Source organism: Rhinatrema bivittatum, chromosome 6, assembly GCF_901001135.1.
Source record: "Rhinatrema bivittatum chromosome 6, aRhiBiv1.1, whole genome shotgun sequence".
In the NCBI taxonomy this organism is placed as follows: Eukaryota; Metazoa; Chordata; class Amphibia; order Gymnophiona; family Rhinatrematidae; genus Rhinatrema; species Rhinatrema bivittatum.
Window position 1 is genome coordinate 76293309 of NC_042620.1, and position 19569 is coordinate 76312877.

General features: G+C 49.0%; 1 protein-coding gene across 3 annotated transcripts in view; it reads right to left on the reverse strand.

The window, feature by feature from the left end:
• The window catches only part of CACNB4 (calcium voltage-gated channel auxiliary subunit beta 4), a 396197-nt gene that overhangs the window by 33724 nt on the left and 342904 nt on the right, over positions 1-19569 (reverse strand). For all 3 annotated transcript variants that reach the window (XM_029605496.1, XM_029605493.1, XM_029605495.1), the window contains 2 exons: positions 19372-19523; positions 16342-16437 (listed from right to left, as the gene is read on the reverse strand). In XM_029605496.1, the coding sequence (XP_029461356.1) occupies positions 16342-16437; positions 19372-19523 (248 nt within the window). The remainder of the gene's footprint in view (positions 1-16341; positions 16438-19371; positions 19524-19569) is intronic.

A 19569-nucleotide genomic window follows, 5' to 3' on the forward strand; every position in this document is an offset into this window, starting at 1 on the left:
TTTAAAGATATGCAGTTAAGAAGTGTGTTATCCGGCCACGCAAGGCCTGATATCTTTAGATCTCCTCAAAAGCAGGTCTAAATTTATCCAGTTAACCTAACTGGATATACCTGATATTCGGCTAGGTTAGCCAGATAACTCAACCCCTCCCCTGAATGTCCATAAAATGCTCCTTTTTTTTATCTGGCTAAATTCTAGCTGGGTAAATAATTACCCAGCTTGAATTTAGCTGGATAAGGGCTGAATATAGCTGGGTAATCCATTTAGACTGAAAACTATTACGTTATTGTCTAAATGGCTTTTGAATATGGACCTCCACCTCTCTGTCTCCATCTGCTGATTGGGGTACACCACCTATGCAATTGGACTAGTCTGGCTAGATGAAAAGGCAGCACGTACTTTTCCCTGAAAAACTACCCACACAAATTAGCAGGTGTAAATGTGTGCAAATAGTTTTCCTGGGGTACTTTTCAAAGTGAACCTATATACATAAGTTCACTTTGAAGGCTGTGTAAATTCTACAGGTAACTAATTATGCAGCAATGTGAATAGTTACAATATTACACTCCTGCTTGATCTTTAAGATCTGTCCAGGAGGTTTTCCTCTGTATATCAACTCCTTGTGAGGTCAAATTAGTTGGAACTTGAAATCGGGCTTTCACCAGTACTGCTCTATGCTTCAGGAACTCACCCCCCCCCCCCCCCCCCCATGATAACAGCACAGCCATTTACCACCACCATCTGCAGTGGTATATGACAACCCTCCCCCTCCCTGGAGATGCTGACCAGCACCCACACTGTCATAAACTGCCTCGTGTAGCAGCACCACCAGCTACATATAACCCCCACCAGCTCATAAGCTCTTCCTTTTGCAACAGTCAATCATAGGCTCGGGTTTACCACCACTGCGACATAACAGCAAACTCCGAATAAACAATATGAACAAAGGGGAGGGAGGATGGGAGCAAAAAGCACCAGACAAGCCTTGCACCGCCGAGAGGGGGGAAAGCAATGCCTTCCAATGGGTACCTGAAGAAAAAGGTGCAAACTCATGGCCCCCTCCAGCCCAACCTACACCCTGGCCAGACTGCCAATCAGTGCATATAACCCTTCCCTTCAAAAACAAACAGCCGGGAAGCCTCCCAGCTAGGGATTCCTACCCCACCCCTGCTGAGCCACCAGGAAGGTAGCGGGGCAAATACCCGCCCGCCAGCACGTTAATGATGGCAGGCGGGACCTTGCCCCCCCCCCCCCAGCCTTGAACTTACAAAGCCAGCTCTAATCTTTTTCTCTCTCTCTTTCGTTTTACGCACTACACAACAATAAGCCGCTCCCACATACGGGCCCTTTCCTGCTTCCTCTAGGGTTCTTGCATCCTTTTTCACCTTGATCATTTATATCCACGTACTCAGTCCATTTTTCATTTAGCTTTTGGCAGATCTGTGAATCTCTGAGTAGGGACACATTAAATTTTCATCACTGCATATCCCCAGAGCCTCTACCCCAATCCAACGTGAGAGAAACAGGCGCATAATGAGAGATATTTATAATTCCAATTACACATTTCTCCACCCTCCTCCACAACTCTGAGCTGTTTGACACCACATATCTGTTCTCTTATAAGCATTACAGGGGAGGTGAAAAATGAATGTACTCCATATATCCACTACATGTGAATCTCTTCAACTCTTTATTTATATGTTTTGACAAACGTGCTGGGAGCTAGGCCCTTATCCAGGATAACATTACAGTAATCTCTTCTCCCCAAGCAGAACAGTTCTTCATGCCATGGCAGCAGGTCCTAAAAAAAAAAGGATTTTGACTCGGCATGCGGGTCATATACATTTATCAACGTAACCTCTACTCCATCAGGAATTCCTTGAAACAATACATAACCACCCTCAGGATCGCAAACTCTCCTTTGTACATATACATTTATCAACATAACCTCTACTCCATCAGGAATTCCTTGTAACAATACATAACCACCCTCAGGATCGCAAACTCTCCTTTGTACGTATACATTTATCAACGTAACCTCTACTCCATCAGGAATTCCTTGTAACAATACATAACCACCCTCAGGATCGCAAACTCTCCTTTGTACGTATACATTTATCAACGTAACCTCTACTCCATCAGGAATTCCTTGAAACAATACATAACCACCCTCAGGATCGCAAACTCTCCTTTGTACGTATACATTTATCAAAGTAACCTCTACTCCATCAGGAATTCCTTGAAACAATACATAACCACCCTCAGGATCGCAAACTCTCCTTTGTACGTATACATTTATCAAAGTAACCTCTACTCCATCAGGAATTCCTTGAAACAATACATAACCACCCTCAGGATCGCAAACTCTCCTTTGTACGTATACATTTATCAAAGTAACCTCTACTCCATCAGGAATTCCTTGAAACAATACATAACCACCCTCAGGATCGCAAACTCTCCTTTGTACGTATACATTTATCAAAGTAACCTCTACTCCATCAGGAATTCCTTGAAACAATACATAACCACCCTCAGGATCGCAAACTCTCCTTTTTACATATACATTTATCAAAGTAACCTCTACTCCATCAGGAATTCCTTGTAACAATACATAACCACCCTCAGGATCGCAAACTCTCCTTTGTACATATACATTTACCCTTTTTGCTACCAACATTGCCCTCCCAGTCCTTTTCCCCCTATACAAGGGAAGCATTTTTTGTAACCATTTTAAGGGGTATATTTACCGAGCTGCATTAGGCATTTAGCGAGTAATGAGCAGCTTTTCATGCAGATCACATGGCAGAAGCATAACTTGTACTGCAGCCAGCCAGTAGTTTATGGGGGCGCTCCAGACCCCACTAGGCCACCAGGTCTTAGAGGTATGCCTGGGGGGGGTGACTAAGATGAGTCAATTGTTGGGAGGTAGTTTTTGAAAAGGGACGGCATTGGAAAGGAAGAGGGTTGTTTGTCAGACGATATAAAACACTGTTTTGGGGGTTCTTTCCCTTAGGACCAACTCAAGAGATAGGGGTCTCATGGGGGGGGGGGGAGGTTTGTACACGGGGGGGTATCAATCAGGCTGCAATAGTCCTTTAAAAAGTCGGTGACCCTGGGCAAAGGGGCTGCCGTCATGCAGATTTTGGGGCCTTTTAATCCACAGTATTTTTCCCCCATAGTATTTTACCATAGGGGGAAATACCATGTGATTTCCTAAGCTTGGTACTGAGTACCAAAACTTAGTAAATCCCCTCAGTATTTTCCCCTCTAGAGGAAAATACCATGGCTTAGTAAATGACGCCCTAAGTTTGCTTTGTTCCAAACTTGACAAGTGTGTTTCTTGGAGAGAGCCCACATCCATATTTATTTTTTCTCTTAGGACAAGCAGGATGGGAGTCCTCACACATGGGTGACATCGTCCGATGGAGCCCGGCACGGAAAACTTATGTCAAAGTTTCTAAAAACTGGCACACTGAGCAAGCCCACCATGGTACTGTCCACGCGGGGTCCCTCTTCAGTTTCTTCTTTTCTGCGAAGCTATCGTCTCGCGGTTCTGAAGCTCATGCTCTTTTTTTCCTTCGGAAAACATTTTTTCCCTGTGCCAGGTCCCTCTCCATTCTTCCTGGCTTTTAGTTAGCAGGCGGTGAAGTAAGTTTTTGCCTTCTGTGCGGTCAATTCCCAATAACGCCATCCCTCAGTGTCTGCCAGTCATCGACCGTTCGCCATCCATTTTTTATCATGGCATCGACTGGTTTTCGTCAATGCCCCCAGTGCCCTCGGACTATGTCCCTGACGGATCCACACAAAGCGTGTATCCTTTGCCTGGGGGCGTTGCACGACATTCAGGGCTGCCCACCTGGACAAAATGGAGAAGCTGTCCAGGTCCAGGAAGTCCGAACCCTCGTCAGCGGCATCAGGAACATCGACACTGAAGGAGCAAGGGGAACCGATGGACACCAACCCCTCTGTGTCCACCCCTCCTCTGGTGGAGAGGGCTGCCAGAGATCAGCCTTCATCAGTCTTCTCTCACTTGAGGACTTCTGGGACCATCTCCTTGGTGCTGGGTAAAGACCAGGCCGAGCACTGGGGGAAGTCCCAGAAACATCGCCTCCAGCCTCCATCTTTACATGGTGTCAGGCTCAGGCTGGTACTGGCTTCTGCTGTGATGCCCCTGAAGTGACCCTGCGGTGAGGAGGTATCACCCTCCATCAAGGCCGGGGGTCCAAGGTGTTCCCCACAGATTCTGGGGGGGGGGGGGGGGGGAATCTGGCTACGCCTCCTCCTCCTCAGGCTGCCCTGTTGTCGGCAGCCTTCAAGGAGAAGCTTGAACGCAGGGTGCAGTTGGCAGTTGTTTGAGCCTGCAGGGCATCGAGCCGCCGGCCCTGCCGGTGCCAGAGCTGGCACCCTCGATGTTGACACCTTTCCTCAAGTGCCTTGTCATTTTGCTCTGTGTTCTTCCCACACAGCCGATACCAGTGGCCAGGGTGCCACTGGTATCGGCTGTGTGGGAAGAACCGGCTGTGTGGGAACCGGCTGTGTGGGAAGAACCGGTGGCTACCGATACCAGTAGCCACCGGTGCCTCCTCCTCCCCCCGATGCGATCCTCATTGTGGGGTCCTCCAATTAGGAGGGGGCTTTAAAGCCAGAGGGGCTGTTGAGGCCCTCGGTTCTGTGGCTAGTGTTGCCCGGTCTGGCTCCGGCTCCTTCGAGGCCATCAATGCCCTCGGTGCCCTCCCCCCCCCCTCACGGGTGCTTCTGGGTGATCTTAGCGATGATGATGCCCCTTACGACCTGTGGGAAGATGATACCTCCAAGTCTTCTTCAGAGGACTCTAGTGACCTTTCCTCGGACCTATCTCCTCCAGAGAAGTGGCACCAGTCCACGCCTAAGGACTAAAGTTTTGCTGGTTTTGTGTGGGCTCTGGCTGAAGCCATTCCATTCCAGTTTCTTACGGAGGAGGATGGCAGACACAAGATGCTGGAGGTCCTCCAGTTTGTAGATGCCCTAAATGAGGCGGTGTCAGTTCCTCTCCATGAGATTTTCAAGAAGTTACTCCTTCAGATTTGGGAACACCCCATCTCCATGCCTGGTGAACAGGAAGGCCGATGCAGTGTACTTAATCCAGCATGCTACAGGGTTTGAGAAGGATCAGCTCCCACACTAGTCAATAGTGGACTCCACCATTAAGCAGGCCAAGCGCTCTCACACCCACGCCTCTGCCCCTCCAGGACAGGAGCACAGGGCAGTGGATGCATTGGGAAGGAAGGTGTTTCAGGGCGCCATGTTGATTGCCTGGATCGCCTCCTACCAGCTTTACATGACACAGTATTCTCGGAACCTCTGGAAGAAGATCCAGGAGTAGACCGAGTACCTGCCTCAGCAGCAGCAGCAGGATGCTTTTTCAGTGGTCGTCCAGCAGGATCTGGAATGCGGCAAACATGAGGTGTGTTCCACCTATGATGTTTTTGAGATGGTGGTGAGGGTGGCAGCCGCAGGGATTGGTGCCTGCTGGATAGCCTGGCTTAGGGCCTCGGATCTCTGCCTGGAGGTGTAGGAGAGGCTCACAGACCTATCTCCTCTACTGGCAACAACCTCTTTGGTGATAAAGTGAGGGATGCTGTGTCTCAGCTAAAGGATCATCATGAGACCCTGCAGCATCTCTTGGCTAATACATCAGACCCGCCGTCCTTGGCCAGGAAGTCCTCGCTTCAGGGTCCGAGAAGGCCCTTCTACCATGAGAGGAAATACTACCCTCCTGCTTCCCACAGCCGGGCCCAATGGGTAGGCCCTAGGGGCTGCTCTAGACAGCAGCGGAACTCCAGACCTCAGCTGGCACTCCAGACAAGCTCCGCTATGGGGTTTTGACTGGCTGCGAGGAAGCGTAAGCCAGCCACTCATACCCTCGACACAGGACCCTCCGGTTGGTGGCTAGTTACGGTTCTTTCTGGACCATTGGCCCAGCGATACGTTGGACCAGTGGGTTCTGTCCATCTTGCATTGAGGGTACCAGCTGAACTTCCTGGGTGTCCCTCCGGACTCTCCCCGTGCCCCTCTTAGGGTCAGCCCTTGCATCAGGAAATACTGTGGGCGGAGCTTACAGTCTTGGTAAGAGCAAAGGTCATCGAGTCCGTTCCTCTGAGATGGTGGGGGTTCTACTCTTGCTATTTCCTGATTCCGAAGAGAACAGGGGAACTCCATCCCATTCTAGACTTAAGAGCCTTGAACAAGTTTCTAAGAAGAAAAAAGTTCAAGATAGTCTCTCTGGGTACCTTGATTACCTTCCTATAAAGAGGAGATTGCTCCCTTGATCTAAAAGATACCTATACCCACATCGAGATCTTCCAAAGTTACAGAAAGTATTTGTGGTTTGTGGAGGGCGAGCAATATTTTCAGTACAGGGTGTTGCTATTCAGCCTGGCCTCGGCCCCCCGTGTCTTCACCAAGTGCCCGGCTGTAGTGGGGGCATACCTCTGCTGGTTGGGGGTGTATGTGTTCTCCTAATGGGATGATTGACTGGTCAAGAGCCCAACCCAGGAGGGAGCAGTGCAGTCTCTGCACTTGGCCGTTCGGGTGTTAGAGTCCCAGGGGTTTATCATCAACTACCCGAAGTCCCATCTTGACCCGTTGCTTGAATTGAACTTCATTGGTGCCAGGTTGGACATGGCTCAGGCCCAAGCATATCTTCCCTGTGATCGGGCGATCATGTTGGTGTCCATTGCAGGAGTGGTCCACCAGAGCCAGCAGATTTTGGCTCGCCGCATGTTACGACTTTGGGATCGTCCATATTACTCCCTTAGCTCACTTACATTTGTGCAGAGCTCAATGAACTTTGCAGTCCCAGTGGTGGCAGTCCGCCCAGAACCTCCACGTTCGCATCTGCATTATTCCGCCTCTCCAGGACTCCCTGTCTTGGAGGCAGAGTCTGGCCAACTTAGAGCAGGGGGTGCCCTTTCAAAATTCCTCTACCCAGATTGTGCTCACTATGGATGCATCAAACCTGGGATGGGGTGCCTATGTGGAAGGGTTCTACATCCAGAGCTTATGGTCCACCCATGAAGTTCTTCCATGATAGGGTGGTTCTGCGCATGCACCCTAAATTCTTGCCTAAGGTGGTGATGGATTTCCATCTTAACCAGTCAATTGTCCTGCCCATCTTTTTTTCCCAAACCTCATTTGCTCCAGGGCAAATGGGCACCGCACAGTCTGGCTTGCAAGAGAGCCTTAGCCTTCTCCTTGAAGCATACAGCAGGCCATAGGCAGTCTGCGCAACTCTTCATCTCTTTTGACAGGAATAGATTAGGAGTTGCGGTTGCTAAGCAGACCCTGTCCAACTGGCTGGCAGACTGCAACTCCTGCTATTCTCTGGCGGGACTGCAGCCACGTCAAGGCTCATTCCGTCAGAGCCATGGCAACTTCAGTGGCCCACTTGAGGGCAGTCCCCGTGGACAAGATCTGCAAGGCTGTGACATGGAGTTCTCTCCACTACTGACTGGACAGGGATGGCTAACACGACAGCAGCTTTGGTCAGTCTGTCCTCTGGAATCTCTTTAAGCTGGGAAACTCAATTCTTCTTACCTACGGCCCTTTTATCGGGTTCAGGCTGTCTCCCCTCTGTTACCAACAGCACCACTGTTGTGTTGCCCATTGGCACGTGGTTAGGTCCCTGTTGGTCGTTTTGTCTTCGGGGACAGACTGTAACTAGGGATTTACCCATGTGTGAGGACTACCATCCTGCTTGTCTTAGGACAAAGCAGGGCTGCTTACCTGTAACAGGTGTTCTCCTAGGACAGCAGGATGTTAGTCCTCATGAAACCCACCTGCCACCCCGCAAAGTTGGGTTTCTCCTATGTTTATTTTATTTTTTCGTAATTCTATGTTACGAGACTGAAGAGGGACCCCGCATGGATGCGTGGATGGTGGAATGCTCAGTGTGCCAGTCAAAGTTTCTAGAAACTTTGACATAAGTTTTCCTTACCAGGCTTCATCGCATGTTGTCACCCATGTGTGAGGACTAACATCCTGCTGTCCTAGGAGAACACCTGTTACAAGTAACTCTGCTTTCTCCGCTCCATGAGCAATTTTTCCTTTTTAAATGTGTTATTCATCCTTGACATTCCAGGAACAAGGCTTTAGTTTTGATATGAAAAAGACCTAAACTATCTATGAATGTTTCAAAAAGCCAATTCACTATGTGGTATTTTTAGCCATTCTAAGCGATTGTCATTTGTTTACTAGCTCAAAGAGGTTTTGCATGATCTACAAGTAAGCAAATTGAGTTGTTAGTCTGTGGATCTTAACAGTGGCAGCTTGCACCGCCTTGCTCTCTCCCCCCTCCCCCCTTACATTATCACCATCCATTAACCACACATACTCCAGTATTGGTGTAAATAGGCCGCAGCTTTTATTAATTATTAACATAAAACCCCAACTTTTCGGTACCCGAGTATTAGTGCGTTCGTCAAATATTATTATACCGGGCTTCGTACCAGCGTCCGCCATTTTAGCCAGTCCGCCATACGCTCTAACCGGCCCCCCGCCATGTCCAAGCCATGGGGCCATCCCCCGGGCAGCCCACGCCCACCTCTACGCACTTCTCCTTCCTGTGGCCACGGTTTTCCCACCGTGTCGTCCGGGCCCCTCCTGGCCCCCCTAACTCGGGTACCCCCGCCACCAGACCGGGATAGTGTTACACTTGTCCCGGGCCCCCCCATCACCAGGGTCCCCCAATCCCCTACTGCGGCCCAACTTCGCTCAGCGCCTTCTCCAACGCCTCCTGCATCGCATTGTTGAACAGGTCGTACCCGACATCCGACAGGTGTACCAGGTCCGGTCTATACAGACCTAGGCATGGCTCATCTGCCCAATCGTGCCGAATCGTCGCTATGCCCCCCTTCCGGGCCCAGACTTCGATCTGCCTGTTCACCTTCTTGCGCCCTCTGCACCATAGCTTGTCGCCCTGCCATTTTAGCCTGGGTATGATCTCCGACCATACTATGGTTGTTCCCTGGGCCATCTCTCTTATCGCCTCCAAATCCCTTTTTATATCATCAATCAACTGTTTAGCTGTAATTTCCCCCAAGTCGTTGCCCCCCAAATGAACGACTATGACATCCGGCTTCTGCCTTGCGCGCAAGCTGTTCTGCAATTCCGGGATCAGCCGACCCCACTTCATGCCCCGGATTCCCATCCAGGTTACACCGACTCCCCGTGGTGCCAATCCCAGGTGCGTTCCGTATGGTCTCTCCCGAGCCCGCCGAGCCGCCCAGTGCACGAAAGAGTGTCCCACCAACCATACTACCTTCCTCCGGGAGAATGGACCTGCGGGCGAGATATGAATTCTTACGTTACTGCCCGTTCCCAACCCCTTCATGCCTCACGTACCTATTTGCTGCTGCCGATCGCCACCTGCCTATCCTTCGAATTACCTCCATGGGCAGGCCGGCCTGCGCCGCACTCGTGGCGGCCCCAATTCTAAAGGAATGCGTACTGAATTCCTCCGGGTTCAAACCCACACTTTCCACTACCCTCCGCAGTACTGCCGCGAACTGAAATTTGGTTAACGGCACCCCATCCTTATGGATTAACAAGTGGGCACCCCCTCGTGGTCTGATTTGTAAGTAATTTTCCATGTTTTGTACCGGACAGGTTACCTGTGCTGGCACCCTAGCTAGCCTTATGTCCGCCCCCTTCGCCCTCTGATCGGTTTTCGATTTATGCACCCTTATGGTGATGCCCTGTCCCTGGACTGTGACGTTAGTATGAAGTATGCCATCCCTTCCTTCATCCGTTTTGGACGCCGCCACCAATTCACTGACCCTCAGAGCTGCGAAAAAAGCTGTACAGAAAGCGGCTCTGAAAAGAATCACCTCAAATCTCTCTGACGCTACCTGCGCTACCGCGTGCCATAGACTTACCAATATCTCATGGGTTATTGGCCGCCTCTTGTCCCCCTTCCAGACCGTGCTTCTGGCCCAGCCGGCTAGCAGCTTCTTGACCATGAAATTATCCATGGGGTCACCCAAGCCCTGCGCTTTTGCAAAAAATGCAAAACCTGCCAGTTGATTCACCGTTGATCCTCTGGACATCCCTTCCTCTTTCGCCCATGCCACGAACCTCTCTATGAACCTGCTCTCTATGCGCCCCCCTTGCCATCCCTGCCCTTGCAAAAATGTTTGTACGCTAGAGAACCCTTTGCAGTATGCTTTCCAGGTTGCTGGGGCCACCGATGACCTTAGCAACCCCCATTCCGTATCATTCCAATCTGCCATAATTGCGTTGGCATGGGAACTCCTTCCGCTTCCGCCTCCGGCACCTGTTGGCGAAAGAGATCCCAATTAGCCCTGGATAATGCATCCGCCACCTGATTATGGATGCCTGGTACATGTTTCGCTCTTATTGTCATGTTCGTTCGTAAGCCCTGTAGGACCACTTCCCTCAACAACGCGGCCACCTTAGAGCAACGCGCCGCCTGCCTGTTAAGCACGGTCACCACGGCCATGTTATCCGACCAGAAAATGATCTTTTTGTTGCCCAACCTATGTGCCCAGACCGTGATGGCCACCAGGATCGGGAATAACTCTAGGAATGTTATGTTCTTCACTAACCCGCTCTGCCTCCACTCCTCTGGCCACGGTGCAGCGCACCACGCGCCCTGGCAGTATGCCCCAAATCCCCATCCGCCCGATGCATCCGTGTGTATATCTAGGTCCTGGCTCGACCTCGCCTCCTCCTGCCACATGGAAACCCCGTTAAAATTGTCCAGGAATTCCAACCACATAGCCACTTCCTTTCTAATTGGGCTCGTGATTCTGATGCGGTGTTGCGGCCGCCTAACCCCTTTTGTTGCGTCCGCCAGCCGCCTCAGAAACGCCCTACCCATCGGGATGACCCGGCATGCGAAGTTCAAACTCCCGATTAAAGATTGTAAGCCGACCAAAGTCGTCTTCTTGCTGGCCAGGGCCTGCCGGAGCATAGCCCGTAATTTGTTCAACTTCTCAAGCGGAAGCCGCGATGTCATAGCCTGCGTGTCCAGTTCGATCCCTAAGAATGATAGGGTCGTAGCTGGGCCCTCGGTTTTTTCCTCCGCTAGCGGGACCCCGAAATCGGCCGCCATGCCCTGGAATGCCGCCAATGTTTTTTGGCATGTATCCGTGCCGGCTGGGCCCACGAATAGGAAATCGTCTAGATAATGTGCCACATTACAATTCCCTGCCCTTTTTTGTAAGACCCATTGCAAAAAACAACTAAACATTTCAAAGTAAGCACAGGAGACAGAACACCCCATAGGCATGCACTTGTCGAAAAAGTATGCCCCCCTAAATTGGAAGCCTAATATGGGGAAATTGTCAGGGTGCACGGGGAGCAATCGAAAGGCCGACTTAATATCCGCCTTAGCCATTAGAGCCCCTTCCCCGCAACGCCTGACCAGTGCCACAGCCTCGTCGAAGGACGTGTATTGAACGGTGCACGTCTCCTCTGGGAGGCCATCGTTCACCGAGGACCCCGTCGGGAAGGAGAGGTTTTGTATTAACCGAAACTCCCCCGGCTCCTTCTTGGGCACTACTGCCAAAGGTGATAACATCATCGCCGCGAACGGGGGGTCCGCAAATGGTCCCGCCATCCTGCCCAAATCGATCTCCCTATCCACTTTCTGTTGCACTATGTCTGCCAGTCTTGTTGCCGATGAGGAATTCCCGTAACTTATGCCCTTAACCGTCCCTTGGAAAGGTATCCTAAAACCTTGCTCGAATCCTTCTCTCAACTGTTCTGCCTCCCGTCTCCTGGGGTATATGGCTAACCACCCCAGCATGCCTGCCAAACACACGGGGGACGGCGCCTTTTCAAATACTTCCTTACCTCCCCTTCCCATTACTCCCGGCTGCCGTCCCCTGACCCTTCCTCGCACATTTCGCAGCCGGATGCGGTGCTGCACATAATGAACATATGTGTTTGAACTTGCAGTCTTGGAAATTGCACCCCGCCTTATTGAAACGCCAACACACCCTGTTATTGCCGCTTTCCCCCCACGAATTGCTGCCCGCGCTAGTCGCGCCGTTATGCGGCCTAACCGATTTTCGCGGCGCCCCTGTCTCCATGACCTTACTGGTCATCTGTCGTAGCCACAATCCCACATCCTGTGCTGCCCATGACAAGTTCCCGTTCTCCTCCATTCTATCCCTGAACTTCTCGTCGTAGTTCAGCCAGCACCACCCCTGATATTCCTTATAGGCCTCCAATATGGAATCTGCATAACTCAGCATCGGGGCGTACTGGGATGGGTCCTCCCTCCCTATGATGCTTATCATTCTTAAGAATGCCCTGGTCCAATTAGTTATGTTCCTGGGCACCTTTACCTCCCCCTCTTTCTGCTCTTCCTTTTTCTTTCCCTTTTTCTTCTCCGCCGCCCCTTTCCTGCCCTCCAATATCGAGAAAATATCGATGTATTCACGCCTGTTTATCTTATTTCGCAACACCTTTGGCACGCTCTCCCACAGTTCGGCCAAATTGGGGAGGGCTACTGCTGCCGCAGTGGCCGACGCTATCTCCCGCGGTGTTTTGACCGGGGAGTCAGCCGCTGCCTCACTCTCATCGGATTCCTCCTCGGAGGATCCCTCACTGGAGTCACCGGTATTTCTCTTTCGTTTAGCCCCCTTGCCTTTTGCGTCTGCCGACAACGCCGCTGCTTCGTGATGCCTTCCCGGCTCCTCGGCCCGCTCCACCGCTTCCCGCGGTGCCGGGGGCCGGTGTCCGCTCCCGGTGCCGGCCTCACCGCTGGATGTGTCCTTCTCCGTCGCCACCTGCACGGCGGCCTCCGCTCCCAGTGTGCTTGCTCCCGCAGTGGCGTTGCTGCCCGTTGGCGCTGTGTACCATGGCGGTGGTACCTGCCACCATGGAGGGTACATTGAGGCTTGCCATGCGTTGTGAAAGGAAGGATTACTTTCTTGGCCTTGCGGTGCTGACGATCCCGTTGGAGGCCATGCGGGCCAGCCCCAGGGAGGCACGCTGTACTGCCCTGCCCCCGGCTGCGCTCCTGCGGGCCAGCTCGACTGGGGCGTGCTGGATTGCCCCGCCTCCGGCTGCGTTCCGGTCGCTCCTCCGCTCTTCCCGGCCGTGTCGACTTCCCCCGCCGGTGACCGCCCCTTCTGGTTCTTCACCGTCTGCTTCCTGGCTCCCTTGCTGGCCTGAGCTTGCCCCTTTCCTCGCGGCTGAGCGCTGGTCGTCCTGGGGCGTTTTCCCTGGTCTGCGCCTCTCTCTCGCGGACGCTCTGGTCCCTTTGGCGTCCCTGGCCTTGGTTCCGCCGTCCGAGGTTGCCGGTTCGTCCCCCTTGTCTGCCTCGTCTGCGGTCCTGCTTTCACTCCTTTACCAGCCATGATTGCAATCGCGGGTAAGGCCTCTCTGTCCTCGAGTTCTCGCAACTCCCAGTTCTGTGTCCTCCCGCGGTCCCCTTGCGTGGCTGGCCGGCCGAACCCCAATCGGCGGAAAACAAAGTTTGTACTCACAGTTAGTCACCAGCTGCTGAGGCCCATCCGAAACCTGCGATGCAGCTTTCCAGGCTTCCGCCCTCTGGCCAGGTCCTTGCTGTTCCTCCGGCCGCCTCCAAGCGCCGCCTCCCAGTGCCTCCTGGCTGTAGAGGATTCCCCGTGGAGAAGGGGACGTGCTGGTTTGTAGCCGGTTGAAATGCTCCGTTGCCTTGCCTTGCCTTGTAGTGCCGCTGGCTGCCTCCAGAGTCCGCCCCCACGTGGCCGCGCCTCGCTCTCCGCTCCTAGAGCGTTCGTCTGTGCCCTTTAGGCCACCGTCGCGGTTCTCCGGGTCCTCTCGGCGAACGCCCGGAGTGCCTGCAGTCCGCTCGTTTTTTTTTTTTTTTTTTTTTTGTGTTGCCCCGCCGCTGAATCCTCTGCGGAGCCTCTCCGTAATCGAATGCGAGCGCCGGCCAGCGAAAAAGGGCCTGGCGCGGCGCTCGCCCTGCATTTAAGCCCCGAGGTCTCGCGAGACCTCGGGCCGGAATTCGCGCCCGATGTCTCGCGAGACCCCGGGCCGAGGCCCGCGCGCCTGCGCGCGCTTCCCCAATGACGTCATCGCGCTGGAGCGCGCCGGCGCCATCGCGCCTCAATGGGGTTCCCGGGGCCTCCCACCATCTTCGGCGCTTCGGCCTTCCGCCGTGCTGCTCTCCTCCCCTCCCCCGCCCCTCCACCCGGCCAAGGTAAGACCACTCCGAGGGTGGGGGAGCGGGGGTCGACGACCGGCCGGCAAGCGCCCTGTTAATGGGGCCCTCCCCGCAGGCGCTTGTCGGTCTTTTAATATATCTTAACTGTCCATTTTGGTTTCACAAATAACAACAAAAATCTTGTAGATAAATAGGCACCCCGCAAAGTTGGGTTTCTCCTATGTTTATTTTATTTTTTCGTAATTCTATGTTACGAGACTGAAGAGGGACCCCGCATGGATGCGTGGATGGTGGAATGCTCAGTGTGCCAGTCAAAGTTTCTAGAAACTTTGACATAAGTTTTCCTTACCAGGCTTCATCGCATGCTGTCACCCATGTGTGAGGACTAACATCCTGCTGTCCTAGGAGAACACCTGTTACAAGTAACTCTGCTTTCTCCGCTCCATGAGCAATTTTTCCTTTTTAAATGTGTTATTCATCCTTGACATTCCAGGAACAAGGCTTTAGTTTTGATATGAAAAAGACCTAAACTATCTATGAATGTTTCAAAAAGCCAATTCACTATGTGGTATTTTTAGCCATTCTAAGCGATTGTCATTTGTTTACTAGCTCAAAGAGGTTTTGCATGATCTACAAGTAAGCAAATTGAGTTGTTAGTCTGTGGATCTATATATCTTAACTGTCCATTTTGGTTTCACAAATAACAACAAAAATCTTGTAGATAAATAGGCACTTACTGGAAGTGAGTTATCATATACTATATGAAATGCAGTCAGTATTCAGAGGTATTTAGCAAGATAACTCAAGTTAGTCAGATAAGTTATCTGGCTACCTCAGATATTCAGAGTTAGCCGTAAAACTTATCTGGATAAATCTGGACATGTCATAGAGCAGCCTTAAGGTAGCCAAATAAAGTTGTCCAGCCATATTCAATAGTGCAGCTGCAGCACTAAATATCCCTCCAAAGTTAGATGTATTAGTTTATCTGGTTAACTGTTTTATCTGGCTAAGGACTTTTTGTTTTTAGAATCTTTTAATTGATATTTGAACATAATTATATGGAATTGTATTGTTTTAATTATGTATATGTTTATTGTTATAATGTTTTATTTAGATTTATGTATGCATTGTAATCTGTTTGCAATGGCTGTCATACAAGCAGAATATAATCATAATAAATAAATAGCTTTGTAATCCAGCCAGTGACTACCTCCAATGTATACATCATTTCTAGGATTTATATGCCTGTTTATATTTTATTTTATGAGTTATAAATAGCCATCATTTATGACTATCACATCTGACTGGTCAAACCATGCAACAAAGGTTAGTCAATTTATCGATAGTATCTCAGCTACTCCATCATGTGCGTCAGGTCTGATCTAGCATGGGGTGTATGTGTTTGAGACTAACTGTAGGAGTGAGATGGTAATTTAGTGATTACATCCATTTATTTTTTGATCTCGCTGTTGAAGGTACCAACTAAACTGCCACCTCCTGAGAGCTGAGTTGACGTCATGAAATCATATCATTTTGGTCACCAAACTGTCATGATACAGTATGGATTTTCAGACACTTCCAATCCATAGCCATGGTTAAGCAACCTAGATAGAAAAGACCATGTGGACTGCACTTTCCAAAATAAAAATGAACATTAATTCGTTTCAGTGAGAAACTGGTAACAAGTAGAGTACATGGGCTTCCTAGCATATTTTTTGAAGTTGCTTGTAATTTATTGTAAACATTTTCAAGGCTTATAGAAGAAAACCAAGAAAAATGAAAGGGAAGAGACCATTTTAAAAGGATGTACATTCTGTGCTTTCCAATGCATACAGCACAGCACAATCAGAAGAACATTTCTTCATCTGTTTGCTGGAGATGATGGTCTCTTTCTTTGAATTTTCAAGGAAGTAGCTCCAACTAGAATTGAAGCAAAATTTGTATAATCTTTCATGGTGCATTTCTGTTCCAAACTTCCATTCTTCTGGAGATATAAAGATGGTAACAGAAAAGAAAGACTCGCTGACTTCCTGGAGTCAGGGATTTGTAACCATTTTGGTTCCCTTTCTGCAAAGCACTCTGGCTGCTTATACTTACTGCTCACTCATTATTCATTCTGGTGAATGCCAGTGAACTACAAAGAAAATCATGGACGCCAGGAAAGCATCTGCACTTACTGGGGGGCACTGTGCTAGTTTATCAGCCGCCACCAGCTGAACATTTAAGTGTTTGCTCTGCGATTTTCCCCTGGATTTGATTAGCCGCTGCAGTACCTGGAACAAGAAAGTGCATCTTTCAATTTTATGCAGACACTACAGCATACTGGAATATTTCAGATATTTGTTACATATCTGCTGCATGCCCTACAGTTGTTAAGATCTACACATCTTGCAGAAAAAGCCATGATACCTTCACATAGCACAGGATCAGACTGGGATGCATTTCATTTTAGTGATACACTAATTTCTAATTGAATCCATTAACAGAGCGCCAAATCTCCAAGAATCATATTCAGAGGTTATCTTCCTTGCAACCTTCATATCTATGTATTACTCCATTTGATTTTGTGCGGCTTTAAAAATTCTCAGGGGTGAAACACTTCTCTGTATTTAACATGCCAATGGGCTGATTTTCAAAAGATCTAGGCTCCATCTTTAAGAGTTAGACACCTGGATCTGGAATATTGAGTTTATGCCTTATCTGAGCACCTAAATTCAGGTACCTTAAAAGTGGGCAGACAAGGGGACTGAAGTTAGGGATCTTAGCACTGATTTCCAGTGCTGAAACCTTAACTTAGATTCTTAGGGGACTCAATGGTAATCCTAAATTTAGGTGCCTATAATTTCATTTAGACATCTATATTCAGCCCCAAATTAAGGTGCCTAAACCAGGTACCCAACTTAGAGGGTGATGAATCACGTCAGGTTAGTGCTCTAATGTGTATTATATTTCATATATTGCACAATATACATGATATTTTGCATCTCCCCACCCAGATACCCTCCCCTATTACAATTACCTGATTTGCATGCGATTTGTATGCATAAATAATGCAAATGCATTAATTTGATGTAAATATTTTATCATGGACAACCGAGAATGTGGTCAGATGGGATAAAATAACACCACCTATTAGAAATGTGTTAGATGTGTGGCAGGAGGCCCAGGTCCATAATAGGGTTCTCAAGGCTCCTGCCGCATATTTAAAGCCAGTTGAGGTGGCCCCAATCCCCCCCAAAATGCAAATAAAAACAAATGAACCCAATGGGCGATGGCCCTGGCCCCTCCCCCCCCCCCCCCCCCCCCAATCCCCCTGGCCCCCTTCCTATCCCCACTCTCCCAAGTGACACTGATGAGTCACCTGACAGTCATTAACCCCCATCTCCCCAAGTGATACTGATGACCCCCTGATGAAAAAAAAAAAGAGGGCCAGCTCCATCCCAACCCACCCTCCCCCAAAAAGGGGAAAAAAAAGGGTAGTATCCCAGTCCCCACCCTCCCCTGATTACCTCCCACACCCCCATACCTAAACACAGTTCCTGTGTCAGATCTGGGTGCACCCTCGCACCCGGCCAGGTGTGCGCCATTTTGCAAAATGGCACCAAATGTACCGTACCCCAGCCATGTGACTGGGGTAAGGTCCAGGGACTGGACCTCGGCCACGTGGCCTGGGTTCAAACCCTCGGACCTTACCCCAGGAACCGGGCCCCTTCCCACCTACCCCCTGAAAGGAAAAAAAAGGTAGAGTCCCAGCTTTTACCCCCTTCCCCCTGTCCTCCCCCCCATACCTAAACATGCATCTCACGTTGGGGCCGGGTGCACTCTTGCACCCAGCCCAATCGGCACCATTTTACAAATTGGCGCTCCCTAGCCAACATTTGTAAAATGAAGCCAACTGAGATGCATGTTTAGGTACGGGGGGGGGGGGGGGGCTCACTATCATGGTGACACCCCCCCCCCCCAGGGAACGCCTCCTGTGACAAAACATTATGCATTGATGGTTCTAGACCTTAGGTGCTTAAAGTTAGGCTATGAGCAGCCTCTGAATATATTATTGGACTTCCAAGCTTCCAGGAAAACATCTGCTGTATTTTCTATATGAAAACTACAAAAGGTCCAGAAATAAATGCTGGATTGTACAAATTTACTTACACTTAAAGTACCCAACAGCTCCTATTGCTTTTTACATCAGGCCCAAAATGAAATCAACTTAATTTCAGATTAACAATACAGACAAGAAAAGAGAGAGAAGCACACTGTCACATCACAGCACAGATAAAAGGATGAAGACAGGAAATCGGCGTGTTCTGACTGTCAGACCGTCTGCTTAAAACATCAAAGGAATCCATGAGAAGGAGAACTTCATTGATTTTATTCCCATTTTTCAAAACTTAGAAAAATAACACATCACAATGGGACTGATGAGGGAAATGGATGGTTGAGATCTGATAATCCCCTATGACTATATAGAATATGAGTGTGGTTTTCTATGCATGGTATTTGGAGCCTCAGTATAGTCCGCTTTGAAATAAAGTTTAGCACAGTCAATGATACAACAGTCTATACTCATTTCTCTATGCATTGACTTTTAATATGTTTTAGTACATCAACTGTTTTTGGACATTTTTCCAGGTAGTAAAATTCAAAATGTTGTCAGTTGACCTTTTATCATACTTTGAACTGGATGTGCATCACTTGGATTGCCAGTTGAGGTGAACATTAATGGGGAAAGTTATAGAGAACGTTTAAAGCTTGTTTGGGTTGGTTTTTTTTAACACAATTTATCTAAGTTATTAGATAAATTGTGTTAAAAAAAACCAACCCAAACAAGCTTTAAACGTTCTCTATAACTTTCCCCATTAATGTTCAGAGAAGAATGAGAAAAAAAATAATTTTGATGATCCCTAATTGTATAAACTAAATTTTAAAAATTATGAAAGGTGTTACCATTTTTAATTAATATGGTTCATTTAGTACAAAATACTACTGCATCAGGTTTTTAAAATTTGATTTTTCACATTTTCAAAGAATAATTTGTGCACATCTATTGGATACATGATCACAGACAGAAACAGAAAGGAATTGAATTAATGCAAATCTGAAACTTGTGAACTACACTTTCAAAGTAAATTGCTCAATTCTTTTAACCGTATAAGCAATTTTCATAGGCATATGTATATATGTATGCATATATATCCATATCTTACCTTTGGAGATGATACTTTCACATGCACAATAATTGGTGCTAGTGATGTTTTGATGAGCTGTGCTGGGTGATTTATAGTATCTGCATCCAGAACAACTAGTTGCAAGGATCTTGCCAACTCAAAGATTCTTTCAATTTCACTCTGTACTTCAGCTAAAAAAAAAAGAAAAAAAAAATTAAAGAAAGATGGTCTCTGCCT